This window comes from Syngnathus leptorhynchus, chromosome 8 (genome assembly GCF_054491065.1).
Source record: "Syngnathus leptorhynchus isolate UIUO chromosome 8, UIUO_Slep, whole genome shotgun sequence".
NCBI classification, from domain to species: Eukaryota; Metazoa; Chordata; class Actinopteri; order Syngnathiformes; family Syngnathidae; genus Syngnathus; species Syngnathus leptorhynchus.
Genome location: NC_141202.1, coordinates 1,888,976 through 1,904,955, shown reverse-complemented (window position 1 = coordinate 1,904,955; position 15,980 = coordinate 1,888,976). Strand labels below are relative to the sequence as shown.

Sequence of the window (15,980 nt, the reverse complement as noted above, 5' to 3'; positions counted from 1 at the left end):
GACAAACAACAACCTGTTATCTGTGCTGCTAGAAGAAGGTGGCCTTGTGTGCTGTCTGAGAGCTTGTCTTTGGGGGATTATTTATTAGCTCTTTTTTTTTTTTTTAATAAAAGCTGAGATGTAGGTGTTGTTAGGGAAGCTTAAGGAGGAGCTGAGGATGTGATTTATGTCCAGTCATCAAATGTGGCTGCCCTGCTCTGCCCACACGCAATGAAAAAAAAAAAAAACCTTTTTACAATCTAGTGTCAGACATCTAGATGTCTGATGTACGTGCTACAAATTTGATAGCCGTCAGGTCGGCTGGTCGGAACTTGCCAAATTGGTTTTGGGGTGGAAACTTTTTTTTTTTATGAGAAAGCTCTAAGTGATTTGACAAAATATATTGGGCAAAAAATGGCACTACAATGGCAAATTTGGTAACTTCTTTTCAGGCATGGCGTGAGACTTTTTGTGGGTTTTTACTCGTGATGCCGAGCAACCACCTTCAGGGGCTGGGGGAAAAAAAAAAAAAAAACAGTTGACCAACTTGAACCAAAAATGGCCACTTGTAACCAAAATGGCGAACTTCCTGTGGCTTCTTGAGACTTTGAATTGTTTATATTTTGATGTACTCACGATAGACACGCTTACCAAATTTCATGTTGCCAAATGCAACTGCCTTCAGGGGCTGAATTATTTTTGCTGCGTTTGTGTTAACTCTATTCTCTGGGGAACCCCTCAAAATTGCAATTTGTTTGATCCAAGAATAATAACAAGGGCCCAGTGTATAATTCTGCACTGAAGAGTCTACTTGTACATCTTTTGTGGACATTTATTAAGAGAACACTTTCTCCTTTTTACACCAAACACCGCCCAACGTTTGACAAATAAACTCACAAGTGGCTGAAAATCAGCACAAATTGCCTCCGTCAAATTGTTTTCATAGCAAATCACACCTATTGACGGTGAGAGAATTGCTCAGCGTGTGACCGAGAGATCCCTAAAAAGGGCCAATCATGCTTCGCGGAACGCTATTTACCAGTAAACAAGAGGACATGCTGATTGCCAGCTGTGTCACACTTCTAAGAATATGTCCAAGATTGCTCGCAGGCTTGGAAACCAGTTTCACTCCAATTAGTTTTTCTCTGATGTTATTTGAGAGTCTGATTTGAGAGTTTTCTTTCCTGGCCTATGAAGACTGTGGTAGATTGTTGTCCCATGAAGGACAAAGCCAGTAGTTGCCAACAATTCCTGCAACTCCTGACCACTTCCCACAAGTACTCTCCAATTGTTTTTCTTGAACGTTCCTTGTCCGGGGTGTCCCGCAGGGCTTATTGTCTGAGATCCTGCGCAAAGAAGAGGACCCGAAAACAGCCTCGCAGTCGCTGCTGGTTAACCTGCGCGCCATGCAAAACTTCCTGCAGCTACCCGAGGCCGAGCGTGACCGGATTTACCAGGAAGAGAGGGAGCGCAGCCTGACCGCCGCGTCCGCCATGGGCGCCGCCCCGCTCATCAGCACACCCCCCAGCCGGCCTGTTCAGGTGAGCCCATTCAATTACTCCAAATCCATCCTCTGTAACTGGTCGAAACGAATCAAATATATCTGGCCAAATAGAAAATGATCTCCGAATTTTACCATACAATCAATTCATGAAACACTGCCACACAGAACCATTGCATTTTTTTAATGATATACAAATCTTCATAACAGATTTAATTAATTAATGGCACATTTATTCATTTGATCTATTTCAATCTATATTTAATTGATAAAATAAACATTGAATGGCATTTTTAACGAAACATTTCATGGTATGGTTATTTAATTTTGGCACTTTCAGCCCTTCGTCGTCTTCTACATCTCCCACAAATAAAGCGATCGTACTTTTTTTTTTTTTCCTTCTCCCCAGTTAGCCGTTGTGCACTCGAGGGTATTAAGCCCAAATGTACAACGACACAACTCGAGTCAGTGATCCGTGTTGAAAGGAACACTACGTGCGAGGAGAAGTGCATTTGTCAGCAGCATCCTGCCGCCGAGAACAGCCCACAATGACTTCCTCTGTCCTGTTTTTCGCATAGTCGCCTGCCTACAAACCGTAGCCCCCCCCCACCCCCCAACCCTCTCTTTTTAAATGGCTGCGCACCGTCACAGAAAGTCAAAAGTGTGATTGTGAAGCGGTGGAGCTGCCCTTCCACTCTGCAGCTGAAAGCTCATCTTCACATTCAGACTCGCTGTGTTTAAGTGTCAGTTCAGTCAACGGGAGAGAACACCCAAGTCAAGGAAGAAAGCTGTTTGTTGAGATTCCTTCTTTCAGAATCTTTTGCTAAACTAACCCCGCAAAAGTAGCACTACCCTAAAAAATCCACTTATTCCTAAACGTCAATACCAGTCTGACGCCACGATGCAAATTCCGCCTCGCTAGTTAGCAATAAAACACAACTGACTCGATCCATCGTTTTATTGCAGTAGTCTTTTTACTATTATTACCCCCCAAAAACAAAAATTTTTCACAAAGCTGTCAAACCGATGCCATGGAATGTCGTCGGCCTTTTTAATTTGCGGCCTTATTCTCCAATCAACAACATCAGTGGAATATCTGTGGGCTGATATCATTTAGCCGCGTGATTTAAAGCATGCTGACATCTCTCGTGTAGACCTACATGAGGCAATTCTCGCAAAACCATACACACACACACACACACACACACACACACACACACACACACACACACACACACTTGGCCATCTGCCAGCCTCTCATATATGGTGCGAATATGCGCACATAAATCATGCAGGGTGGCAATTGAGGCCGAAACAGAGGAAGGTTTTTATAGGCTTGTAAAAAAACACATGCGGAGGTATGTGGCGGCGCTCGTGCACGCCGCCGCCATAACACTTAACTCTGAATGACGAGTTCCAGTACCACTGTAACTCTTGCCCTAGGCCCGACCCGAAACTACTAACACATCCTCACCGGTCCAACCTGTCATTACACGTATATGAGGATGATTCATATGCTAATAGTTTCTCCATTTTTTTTTTTTTTTTTATCAGGCAACTTGTTGCCTCGTCAAGAAGCAGCACGCCTTGAATGAAGATGATTTGATTTTGTTGAATCCTCCACGCCAGAACAAAATCACAGAGTACAGCATATCAAAGTGTGTGCGTGTGTCTTTAAAATGAATGGCCGCGTTGTTGTCTTTTGTGCAGCCACGAAGAGAAGACTGTAATAGCGTGCGGCCCGAAGACTGGAACCCTCGCATTCCCGTGGGCCTTTCTCCTGTGAGTCAAATAAAATAATAGTAATCTTAATAAAACTCCCAGAATCAAAGCAAAGGCGTTGGAATTTGAAATATTTTTTCCTTTGGGAGCAGGTGAAGCCATCTCCTCTGCCCAGCGAGTGGAACGGCAAAACGGAGAGCTGCATCCTCAACATCAACTCCAACATCTACGACGAGATCCAGGGAGAGATGAAGAGGGCCAAAGTCTCTCAGGCGCTCTTTGCCAAAGTGGCCGCCTCCAAAAGCCAGGTACACACACACACACACACACACGCAGGCGTCAGTTTACAAAAACACACACAGGGAGCCTCTAATTGAAGGTTTAGGATTTGAAATTGTTGATATTATTCTTCCCACACGGACCATTGCCCTCACACGCTCGTTAAAAACTGGCAAAGACGTGCGACCGCTACCCCCTCACTTAGCGTTTTGACAAAACAGTTTCCCAAAAAAAAAAAAAAACACCCCAGAAATAATGTGTTATTATTAAAGATTTTCACAGAGTCTGAAAGAGTTCCACAATCGCACTTGATGGGGAAAAAAAGCGAGGAGGCGGAAGGGGGGAATAGATCACCGGGGGTGGGGAATCATCCCGAAATATCTGCAAAGACTTTATTTTTTTTTTTCCTGCTGATTAGCACGATTACACTGGCAGATTGCTTTGTTTGACCAAATTGAAGTGTGATGCACAAACCCCTGTTTTTGTGTTCAAAGACGTAAGGTTGGGAGGAAAAACGAGGGGGAGAAAGGGGTGTACGAGGCATTTTTTTCTTTTGCGGGGGAACGCGCTTGTGTCTGGCCGCCGACTCCCGCCTGCTTCATTGATGGCGGGCGGCTGTGAATGTGAATTGAGGAGCAGATAAGAAGTGTGCTAATTATGCCTGCGAAGGGGGCCTAGGAGAGCACTTATCGCTGCCTCCATCTCGTAATGGGCGCTCCCCGGGCAGCTGGTACGCCCCCCCCAACCCGTCCCCCAACCCTCCCACCAACCAACCAACCCAGCCGGCCAGCGTTGCCACTTCGGCGCCAGCTCTTCCTCCCGTCGCCACCTCTGAACTCGCAACTTGACAATCTTTGCCGTTTCTTTGGTCAGGTCTGCAATCAAAACACGCAGTCGGTTCGGTTTGGCATCTAATAACACCTTTGGGTTACGGAAACCTTTCCAAACGTGACGTAGTACGCCGACGAGAACCCAGCGGACGCATCTTTGGCTCGTCCCGCGCGGTTGAAGGCGGTAGGAGGTTCCGCTCGAGTTTCACGCTGTGGGCAGACAATTGTACTTTGATTCACTTTCATGGCCACCCGCGGTGTGGGTGGAAATGTGAAGCCCCCTTCCCCACATTTAGCGCCCTATATTTACCCTCCTCACACTCTCTTGAGTGCAGCGCTAGTCCTGATTGTTATTCCGTACGAGATGGCTGTCCAATCAATATCAAGCTGTTATTTTGGCCAAACAATCCCAGTTAGCGTATACCATCATAAATCACTTTTTCCTGTACCCTTCTACCTGGGTACCACAACCTCGTGCCTTAAAGGTACCAAAACGGGAGCGTGGTGGACCAATTCAGAAATGGATCCATGACTCATGACGCTAACACTTACTTCGACTCTAAATCACTGAAGCGAGGACTCGAAAGGTGACGTGAAGAACTCCCCGGTCTTTAAAGTGCGCCGGATGGAAATGCCACATTGAATGTGTGGGTGAGGGGCGCGCAGTTAAAGGCTGGCAGAGGCCCGCCCGCAATGGTTACGAGCCTTGAGAGGGGGAAAAGGATGGCAAAAATCCAACATCCCCGCCATTTGCCCTTCCCCTCTTTTTCCCGAAACACACGCGGAATACAATGAGAGAGGCCTGCGCGTCGTCCATATTGCACGCGCACACACACACACAGTTGCATGCATCAGTAAACTAGTGTTTATCGCTATTCTCCTCAAGAGACAACTAGCCCACCAGAACCGCCGAGATGCACCACGGATGATCTAGAACCGAACACACCGATGTAACAGAATCGTGCCAGGCGTCGTCCCCCCCCATTGCCCCCAACCATTCTTTTCCAGGACCCCCATCTGGGCTTCCCGCCAGTCAGGCCCATCCTCCACTCTCATCCTCGTCCCTGAATTGTGCTTCTTCAAGATGGACCATTTTGAACGGGACATTGCATGGAGAGTAGTCCTAAAATTGGACTAATAGATTTACCGTAATAGAATTACAGCTCCGATACGTTTGTTGTGTCTGCCGTTTAGGTAGCGTTGCCATTGGTAGCACAGAGGTAAACGGTCGTCGTATTTGTACCTTTTATGAAGAAAAAAAAAAGAACTCCACAGAACCGAAGCATACTGTTTGGGAAGTGCCTTTTAAAATCCCAACAAAGCTTTATTTTAGTCTGATTTGTATTCCCACAAACAGTTGCCCTTCCGCAAATTAAAATTCAAGCTCCACTTTTGACTTGCCAAACTCGACGCCTCTCCCATCTGCAGTTGAGTAAATAATCGCTATTTGCAGCAGTGCCGCTTTTCGCTTGCGATCGAGCGCCTTGTTGTCATTGGCAGAAACCAAAACGACTCGTTTGCTTGGCAGGCTAAAATTGGGTTGGGGGGGGGGGGGGCAACACAGGTTGTCTTGATGCGGAGGGAGGGGGGGGGGGGCTAAGGTTCCAGTATCGTTCACTCCTTTGACACAACTTTTATGTCGCAACATTCCCGACACTTCCTTAGAGGAATTTCACAACAGATGGAATCAGAGTCCCTCCTGTTATAAAACAAGCACCCTGGGAACCTGGGCTCAAAGCCCTCCGACTTGACAATGACCAGTAGAGACTGGCGAGTCGCTCCACCAGGACCCCCCCCCCCCCCTCCCCCTCAGGCCCCCACATGCCTCCCCTTCCTTGCTCATTCTCCCTGGAAGAGGCGACGCTAATTAGCCAGGCTCTAATGAGACAGAATGGCACTGATCTGGTCCACCAGAGGGGGGTGGGCAAGAGAGGTGGTGGAAGAGTAGGTTGAGAGTGAGGGGGGGGGAAGCACAGGGGGTAAGGGGTGGGGGGGGATGCCATCTGTCGCCCTGCACTCGCCTGGCATGGCAGTCCCAAGAGTGGAGGGAAGGGTGCGGGCGGGGCAAGCCATCGGTCTGTGGTGGGTAGGGGCAACGAGGGAGGGTGACGACATAGCTGCAACTGCTGCCATCTTGTTTTGAAAATGACTAATTGGTTGGAATCACTTTAGTGGACCGACGTGATTTGTAGTTTCAGTGTGTGTGCGTGTTGTGTGGCATCCATGGCTTGAAAGGAGTGATTAACTCCTCCTTTTTTTTTTTTTGGGCGGGGGTGTTTTATCTGCAAGGACTTTTTATGGCCTTAGTGGTCAACTATCACCCTAAACGCAAATTTCCAAATGTGGTGCATATATTAGTGTGCATGTCCTTTGTGCTTGCTATAACTCGACAGATATTATTATATTTTTTAATCTTTTGTTTTTGTCATCTCTCATGGCTTGTTCCGGCCTCGATGATCAATTACAACTCTAAATGTCATTTTATTTTTAAAATGAAGGAGACTTTTAACAACATGACTAGAAGAAGAGATCACAGTTCTCTTTGTGCCCGGCATTAATAATAATAACAACAATGTTAATAATCTACGTTTAATAACCGAGCCCATTCTTGTTGTCGGGGAGTCGCCGTACCTTGCCGGTAATGTTTGCAGAGCCGTAAAAAATGAGGTAGATGAAAGCTGGCAGCCCCGAAGGGGTTCAAAAACAGGCAGCATCTGTTTATTAATTTATTCATGTATTTATTTATCTCCCGCTTGCTTATTAGGTTGCCATGGGAACCAAATTGTCTCTTATTGCAGAACTAGAGAGGCAGCTGTCTGAATAATTAATTTAGGGAATGAATTATCCGGCAAACGGCGGCATCCTCCCCTTCCCTCTGAAAATGAGCCTCTCTTTAAATTGTTTAATGGACGGTGGAATTCCCACCAGCATGTTTTTTTTTTTTTTCTCTCCCCTCCTCCTCATCTTTTTCCTCCTGCCGTCACCGAGCGTGCTCATAGCACTTTGTGACTCCCCTGTCATCTCACTTACGCCACCTCTCACCCCATCTGTCGGCTTTGACGCGTCACTCCTCGCCTACCTACCTCCTCCGAGGACGACGCCAAACCCTCGGGGGACGGACTTCCTGTCCACGGGCGGGAAATAATCTGGACAGTAGCTCCTGAGTTTGACCAGTAGGTTTTCAGAAGTCTTTGATGGGTGGACGCTTTAAAAAGATGGAAAGAAATAGCTTTTAGCTCGTTTTGTGTGGCCTTGGGATTTTACTTTTTTGTCCAATCAATTCTCAGCCTCGATGTTGCTATGAATCGAACTGTACATGCTACATTCTGTTCAAATTGCAACACGCTCTTTGGTGGCATTAAGAGGCTGCTAAAGTCACTACTGATGGCCTAGCGCCCATCACTGGTTTAGCATGGCTAGCTAGCTCATCCTCCTCTCCTCGCCTCTCCTCGCCTTGCTCGCTTGCCTCCTGACAGACCACACAGGGCTTGTTCTGAAGCCCATTCCCGCTAATCTGATCAGGCAGGCAAATACGCCGGGAAAAGCGCTTTAATGATCCCCCTAATTACCTCAAGTCAATACCAACTGTATTATTAGACTCAGGGAAAATATTCCATTAGGGTGCCCCCCGTGGGAGCGGCCGCCCCCGCCCCGCCTGGGCGCGCTCTCTCGCCACCCCTCCCTCCCCCCACTCCATGCTTGTAATTAATTTTATGTACACACGCAGGAATGCACAAGGTCGCACCTGCAGCCCGCAGCCGCCCGACTCGGAACCACCTAATCGGATCTGTCATAATTACCGTGCTGCATGCTTGTGACACACGCCGGCAAATATTTCAATTTAACTACGACCCTGCGTGTGCGTGCGCCCGTACGTACGCGCGCGCGTGCTCGGGGAGATATTAAGGCCGATAAAAGTGCTCATGATGGTGCTTGTGTCCACTCTCTCTCTCTCTCTGTCTCTGCTTCCTCCTTTTGCCTCTTAACGCATCATCATCATCGTCATCATCACCATATTTTTGTCTCAAATCATTACACAATGTGTTCCCTGCGTAGACATCATACCAAGGAGGGCCTTTAAGCGGCCATTTCTGGACTTCGCTGATATTTTGGACCTAAATGCCGCAAGAAACTCATAGGAAATGGAATTGCAGTCAATTATTATCATTCTAGTTCTACCTCTGCTGAGCACTTTCAACACATTAAAACGTATTAAAACACTCTTAAACTTATTAAAACACACTTTTTCCAAAAGATTCCTTGTACGCCTCTTTTCACTGTCTTGAGACAAGCCACTTTTTTTTTTTTTTTTTTTAGCACAGTTCTCCAAATAAGAGGCAATTAAAAATTACAACTTTGTATATTGGAATATTTCGTTTCACAAAAGTCTGCTAGCTTCTTGCTAACGTCATGCAAAACTTCATTGGCTGGCTCACGGAGATTAGCTTTGATGTGGGGTTCAATTTACCAGTTACCAAAAACTTCCCATTCCGTGAGCATCTGTGCTAAAACACGAAAGAAAATCCAACTCGCCTCTACTGCACAATGCGGCCACTTGAGTGCTGATTTGAACAAGGAAATGAGAACATAGTTTCTATTAGTCAATACTTCGAATGGTATCAAAGTAACATAATGCTTTATGACATATTAATCAAAAAAGATCTTTCTGAAAATGCCCCAAAAACAGGGAATTTCCAAGTTAATATTATTAAATTAGCATTTAAAAAAAAAAAAAAACATATTTGGGAACAATTTCTGAGTCTAAAATGCGTTTGATGAACACTGGAAGCAAACTTGTCAGCCAATTCCAAACACTTATTGAGCTGACAGTCAATTTGCTGCTTCTCTGCTGGCTCCTAATTCAATAAGATCAGTCACGATTTATCATCTTAATTACACTTTGATATTAGCAATTAAAGCTCGTATTTGAATTAAATCACACCCCGCGCCTTAATTGACGGAATCCGACTTTGCGTCGTCGTTTGTGTGTTTGAAATGCAGCTGCTGTTGCTGTTGTTGTTGTTGTTGCTTCATCGTCGGCGTGTTGGTGCATTTTTATCCTCCATCTGCCCGACGAGCGCCGCCGCGGCGACACAAAAGACGATCAACAAAACTTTTGTGCTGCCGCAACGTCCCCAGAAAAAGCTTTGGGACTCAAAATCGAATGTCACTTGAATGTACTAATCTCAACGAAAGGTGCAACGATTCATCAGTCAACTAATCGATTATCAAAGTGATCATCGATGAATCCTTTAAAGACATGATGCAAAAAAACGCGCTTCTAACGGGCCCCCAAAAAATAATTTCTTGACGAAAACTTGGATTTGATACCATTCCCGTTGTTCGGCGTATGGTTTGAAGGTGATTGTCTCGCGAACGTTGGTGTGAGCCGCGCAGGAATAAAAGATGTGCTTAAAAATAAGTGTAGCCACGCAGATGTTTAATGTGCTCCATTTAAGATGAACTGGTCATTTGCCTTTGGTTATTCTTTATGCTCCATCTGCTTCTGTTTGCTTGCCGAAACCTCCGCCCGACCCCCTCGCGCTCATATTGGCGGTGACGCAAGCCAGCCGCTGAACCGCCCCGCCATTGTTCTGCCGGGAGCGAGCGAGCGAGCGAGCGAGCGGTGACACGCGCAACTTGTGGTGCGTCATTGTTGTCAAGTCAGCCTATTGTTTCCACGGGGAGAGGTCACGACCGCTGGCGGGCACGATGGCTCGTCACGTCTCGCGGTGAGACTCCAGCCCGGTAGCAATTAGATCATTAGTTTGAAATCAACACTTTGTTGATTGTGATGAGTCACTATTTAATCCTGTCTGAAAGACGGAGCTCGTGAGTCCGGATTCCAACGTGCAGTTTTACCCAGCTGTTAGTCCTCGGGGCTTTGTTTGTCATTTTTTTCAGACAAACAACCAAATTGTTATCGCGACACATTGGTTTTGTTCTCACCCCGGCCGGCCTCGGCGGCTATTGCTAAGCTACGCTAAAGTCATAAATATTTGAATGATATCAAATCAAACAACAGTTCATCCGAGGCCGGTTGTATTCCGATTTTTGCTACATTGCCCCTCCCCCTTTCCTCCGCTTCCCTCTGCAATTATTGCTTATTGTGGCGGGAGATGGGCATATGGCGCGCCGCGTATGTGGCGGCCGTCCTCAGCAGATGGGCGGCCACTGTGGCGGAATCTTATTTCCGAGTCGGCGCACGTTAGCCCGCGCCGGAGCGGGACCGACCGGTTTACGCGTTCCCCCTTTTTTTTTTTTGATCGAACATTTTTGTCTGACCGCGCTTCTCTTGGAGCTCGGCCAGGTCCAACACGTCTTTGTCTCTGTTTGGTTTTTGGTTTGTTTACCTTGGAGGAGCTCATCATTCCTTCCGTTTCCTCATTCTTAGCAAGAGCACACATAAACTGAGGTTGTTGGCCTGACTAGCAGCAAAAAGAAGACAACTGATGTGCGTCTGTAGTCTTTTTTCATTTATCCCGCAGGCCGAGGTCAGCCAGGCGAATGAGATTAGATGGGAAAACTCTGCCCGGGTGCTGCTATTTTGGTTAGCAACAGAGTTCATAGCTTTTATCATGATCTTCTATCTTTGATTGCTTGCCTTTCTTTATGTGTGACTTGAACGAGCAGAGGACTATGTCTAGCAAAAAAAAACGGCAAACTGATGGACATCTGTCGGCTTATTTTATTTATCCGGCGGGCGGCCGAGGTCAGCTTGATGGAGCTGATAACGACCAAATGAGATTAGATGGGAAGGTGTGTTGTTGTGTGTGTCTATACTGGACTGTACGTGTGTGTGTGTGCGTGTGTGTGTATGTGGGTGCGTCATTGGCCAGCTTGTGACTTCACCTCTTCCACATCAACACTCTGAATTCCACTATTGTCCCATTTGAAGCACAAACGACCCGCTGATGGTTTTACACCCGCGTGAACTCGGTCATACATAAGGGAAAAAAAAGTCTGCATTGTGCTTTCTTGCCGTTTATTAATTAGATGACGGTGACCCGGAGGATTACGGTGCAATATTGTGGCAGGTGCGCGCCAACATCGCACGATAATCCCGAGCTGTCGCTGCTTATTGCTGGGGATGAACCTGTTTATGGCATCTGGGAGCTCGTCAATTGTCTATAGGAGGAGGATTTCATACCTCGCTAGGTCACCTGGAGGTTTGCGATTACGCCGGGGACTTGATCTTCACGTTTGATAAAATCTCAAATGAACACTTTCTCACACCAGTCATGTAACTTCAGATTTAATACGATAGGGAATGGGTACGGCAACTGGTGAATCATTTTGTCCTCACAAAACTGGTTCCTGGTTTTTTTTTGTGGGTTTTTTTTGTCATCGGGCACCGTGAGAACTTCACTCCTTGAACTTGAATCTGTTATTAATTTTGGGGAAATCCCACACTTGGACAATGAGCGCTATCTGTCCCGTGTGTTATGATTGTTTTTGACAGCATGTCAGAGATGCTGTGATTTATTTGCGTGACAGTTTTATATTTTGGAACCTAATTAACTAGCTAAGTAGCTGCTGTTAGCTTGGGTTAACACATCCAAGGTATTGCTTTTTTTTTCTGGAACTGAATCAACAAAACAAAAAACTGCAAATGAGTAACTTTCCGAGGTCCGGGAAGTTTTGGGGGCAGGTTCCGCACATGACTTTGGAACCTATTTTAATTCCAAGAAATACAAGTTACAAGAACAAAAAAAATGTAACCGTGTCTAGCTGCGAGCTACTAGACGTAGCGTATACTTAGCGTTTAATGAAATGGACTTCCTGGCAGGCAAGGGGAGTTCCCGCCGTGTGGGCTTTGATTGGCTCTGCTACTTTGGGTTTAATCCTGCTGCTTTGCAGAGTGTTTGAGTTGGATTACGCCGTCACAGGCTCGCGTTGGACAAGACAAGTGTGTGTGTGTGCGCGAGTGTGTGTGAGTGTCTCCTCCCTCACTGCCGAATCAGCTGAAAGCACAGACGGCCCAACTGGAGCACGGTCCAAATCCCTCTGCATGCAAATTAAAAAGGCAACAATAAATGTGGCAAAAGAACAAGGTGGGCACGGAGGCTTTATGGCCCCTCTTTCTCTTTCTTTCTCCCGCCTCCTCCTCCTCCTCTACGGTTTGATGAGGCTTACGGGAGGATCTGGAATGGGACGCGCAAAATGCTGAGTTATCTCCCGCGTGCAGCGTGTGTACTCGGCTGCCACGACGGGGCGTGCACGTGAGAGCGCGCGCGAGCCGGCTAGCTAGCCAATGAGCCAACCAGCGCCGGCCGCCTGTGTAATCCGGTGGCGACCAACACCGGACGCCAGATTACCACACTCGGACCAAACCGGTCCTTAATGTTCTTAACGGACATATAAGTGGTGACAAAAAGTTGCTCGTTGGACTAAAATGACAAAAACAATTCCCCACAATAGTCTCTCTTTCCCTCCAGTACTCTTGTAATTTCCGAGTGTCCCAATACTTTTGTGCGAGGACTATTTGTGACTGTGCTTTCCCTTGACGGCAGGGTTGGCTGTGCGAGCTTCTGCGCTGGAAGGAGGATCCGTCTCCGGAGAACCGGACGCTGTGGGAGAATTTGTCCATGATCCGCCGCTTCCTCAGCCTGTCGCAAGGCGAGCGTGACGCCATCTACGAGCAGGAGAGCAGCGCCGGGCAGCAACATCACAACAACGCCGCTGACAGGCCGCCACACTTCTCGCACGTCTCGGCGGACCAGCTGCAGGTGCGCTTAACCTGATAGCTGAAAAAAAAAAAAAAATCATCTTACTTTTCCACTCCCTAAACTTATTTTCACCCAAAATGACTTCTTTGGCATTCTTGAAAATAATCACCAAAATATTGACAATTTGTTTTCCCCTTTTTCTCTAAAAACAATAAAACATCTTGAAAAATTGTTTTAAAATAAACCATGACTTTATCCTGCCAATTTTTTTTTTTTTTTTAACTGCGACAAGTGTTGTTGTGCAAACATGCTTGTGGAACATCTCGTGTCCAGCGTGTGATGACTCACTCATTTAAATCAAAGCGTGAGCGTTTGGACGGGTCAACAGGCAACTCCGCTCACCCACTCACGAGCAGAACATTTTGACAGTGTCGTATGTTTTAAAAAAAAAACTTGAATGTTCCTTTTTTGAGTCAAAATCTAATTTTAGGGCCTCCCCATCAACCCCAATGTTAGGTCTGGCTTGAATGGTTTTGTAACGCGCTTCCTTCTGGTTGGCAGCTTCAGCACCAACCGGCCCTGTCCCTGCAGCACCCGTCCCAGCCGCTGCCGTCTCAGCAGCCCCCCTCGGGCCCCCGCCTGCCCCCTCGCCAGCCCTCCACCGCCTCCCCGGCCGAGACGGAGGACGACGTGGTGCGCAGCCTGGTCAAGTCGCGTGGCGGAAAGATCTCCCTGGAGGCGCTCGGCATCCTGCAGAGCTTCATCCAGGACGTGGGCCCGTACCCGGACGAGGAGGCCGTCCACACGCTGTCCGCCCAGCTGGACCTCCCCAAACTCACCATCATCAAGTTCTTCCAGAACCAGCGCTTCTACGTCAGCCAGCCGGCCAAAGGGGCCAAGGAGAGTTCCCCCGCCAACAGCGGCGCCAGGAGCGGCAGCTGCAGCAGCGGCGGCGGCGGCAGCAGCCCCGCCGCCTTGGACGAGGAGCCATCGGAGCCCGGCGAGGCCCTCAAGGAGACGGAGGAGAGCACGCAGACCAACGCCTTTGTGGTCAAGATGGAGGAGCAGCTGGGCCGTGGAGGCTCTACCCCAGTTATGGAGCAAGCTCATGACTAAAAATCTACTGACTGAGCTGGACTCTTGATTTTTGCATTTTGTAAAAGTATTGTATTATTATTATGATGATGATGAGTAGGACTCACTGTAAAGACTCTTCTGGCATCATTTTGAAAGCTGCACAAAAAAAAACAAAAAAAATGTGGAAATTGTCAGTACATCTTTATCCTGGTAGTGTAAGTGCCCGAGTCGTTTTAGAACGTATTATCTAAACCAGAAAAATTAACAAGAATTGAATCTTTTCAGAATTTTTTTCCGATTAAATCATTGCAAATTACCATAACATCAATAACTGACAATCTACATAGACCCCCCCCCCTCAAAAAAAATAAAAATAAAAAAATATATATATTCTTTTACATTTTATATTTGTAAATTAAAAATGACTTGGGCAATTACACCATAAAGGGAAAGATTTGCTAACTGCACTCATCTTTTTGGACGTGTCCACACGTCAATTGAGTAGTTTGTCTGTCCATATAAATTCGTTTTGTAAGATTATAACGCAAGAAATCAATGAGTTTAAAAAATGATTTCGCAAAAACTCTTGCCGGTTTCAAAATTTCAAAACGTTTGTTCCCCTTACTCAAAGGTAGGTCAGCGTGTACGTGTGGACGCGTCCGCGCACTGACTTTCCTTTTCTTCTGTCTTGGAGCTTCTAATTCAGTAAGCCAAGACAAATTGACACTGGTTTGATCCACTTCGATTTTGGTGTTTTATGTGCGTAATGATTTATTTTTTTTTTTTTTAAACAAAAATCAAGGACCAAGTTGTTTGACAAGGCCTTAAAAGACGCGTCACGTATTAATATTATGACGATCAACAGGCCAACACTCCTGTGGGGCTTGCTGACAACGGAACAGAATCTAAGGAAAGGTTTCTCTCTACTGTCTGTGTATAAATAAATAAATAGATGTGATATATATATGATCAAACTATGCCAGCAATGCCTTGTACCACACGGTTCCTTTTGCCACTGGAACACACGAGAAATGTGAATGACGCCATCTTATTTATTTGCCGTGTTGATAATGTAATTGATGTTTTGTTTCTTTGGAATATTTCTACCCCCCCATCTTTTTTTCTATTTATACACAAACGGACGGACAACAACAAAGTGTCTTAAAAGTTTTCCATAGCAGAAATGTGCTTTAAAGGTGGCCTATAATCCCAGAACGATTTAAAAAAAAAAAAAAAAAAAAGCGCAAGGGCGAGTGGCACTGATTTCATGTTGTATGCAATTTTTTCAAGGATCATGCAAATAAGCTTAATAAGCGTCTAGAGGGAGAGAAAAAAAAAACTTTATGCAATCTGTGTGGAAATCATGTGCGTCTTCCTTTTTGGTGAACGAGCTAATTGTGGGGAACAAATGATTTTCCTTTGTTTTCCTTTGATTCCGACTTTTCCAAGCCGAGCGGACGAGTTTGCTCCTCTCGAAAAAGATGGCCATCGGACTTTTGATGTTTGTAAAAGTGTACATAGCACACACACCCACGCACACATCCACACGCATCAATGTAAATAGAGTGCAAATGTGCTGAGCAGAGAAACGTCTGTGGTGCCTCTCTTTCAATCAGCTTCTTCTTCTTCTGCATCTTTTTCGTGCCGAGTGTACGTCGAGCACTCGGGACGCACCGGTGAGGTGGGTGATCAGCGTGCACTACACGCGCTTGTCGCCTGTTTAAGTAACCGCCGCGGTGTGCGTACAAGTTAAGTCGGTCCTTGCCGGCCATCTATTGATGTTCTGCTGTTTTTTTTTCTTTTGTTTTTTTTCCATGAATAAACAAAAGCCACAGTGAACAATTGCTTGTGTTTGTCCTTATTGCATTTTGCTTGAGAATATACTTGGGTCCTTGACATCTTTTAGACAATTACGGATGGATG

The 15,980-nt window shown here is 46.3% G+C and overlaps 1 protein-coding gene across 6 annotated transcripts in view; it reads left to right on the top strand.

Annotated features, from left to right (window-relative positions):
- satb1b (SATB homeobox 1b) overlaps nucleotides 1-15,885 on the top strand; it is a 55,044-nt gene extending 39,159 nt beyond the window's left edge. For 5 of the 6 annotated variants that reach the window (XM_085918972.1, XM_085918971.1, XM_085918969.1 and 2 more), the window contains 5 exons: nucleotides 1,308-1,520; nucleotides 3,191-3,262; nucleotides 3,352-3,510; nucleotides 12,825-13,040; nucleotides 13,542-15,885. In XM_085918972.1, coding sequence (XP_085775098.1) covers nucleotides 1,308-1,520; nucleotides 3,191-3,262; nucleotides 3,352-3,510; nucleotides 12,825-13,040; nucleotides 13,542-14,096 — 1,215 coding nt within the window. In that variant the 3' untranslated portion in view covers nucleotides 14,097-15,885. The remainder of the gene's footprint in view (nucleotides 1-1,307; nucleotides 1,521-3,190; nucleotides 3,263-3,351; nucleotides 3,511-12,824; nucleotides 13,041-13,541) is intronic. The other variant, XM_085918970.1, reaches the window with a different exon arrangement.
- The last annotated feature ends 95 nt before the right edge of the window (nucleotides 15,886-15,980 follow it).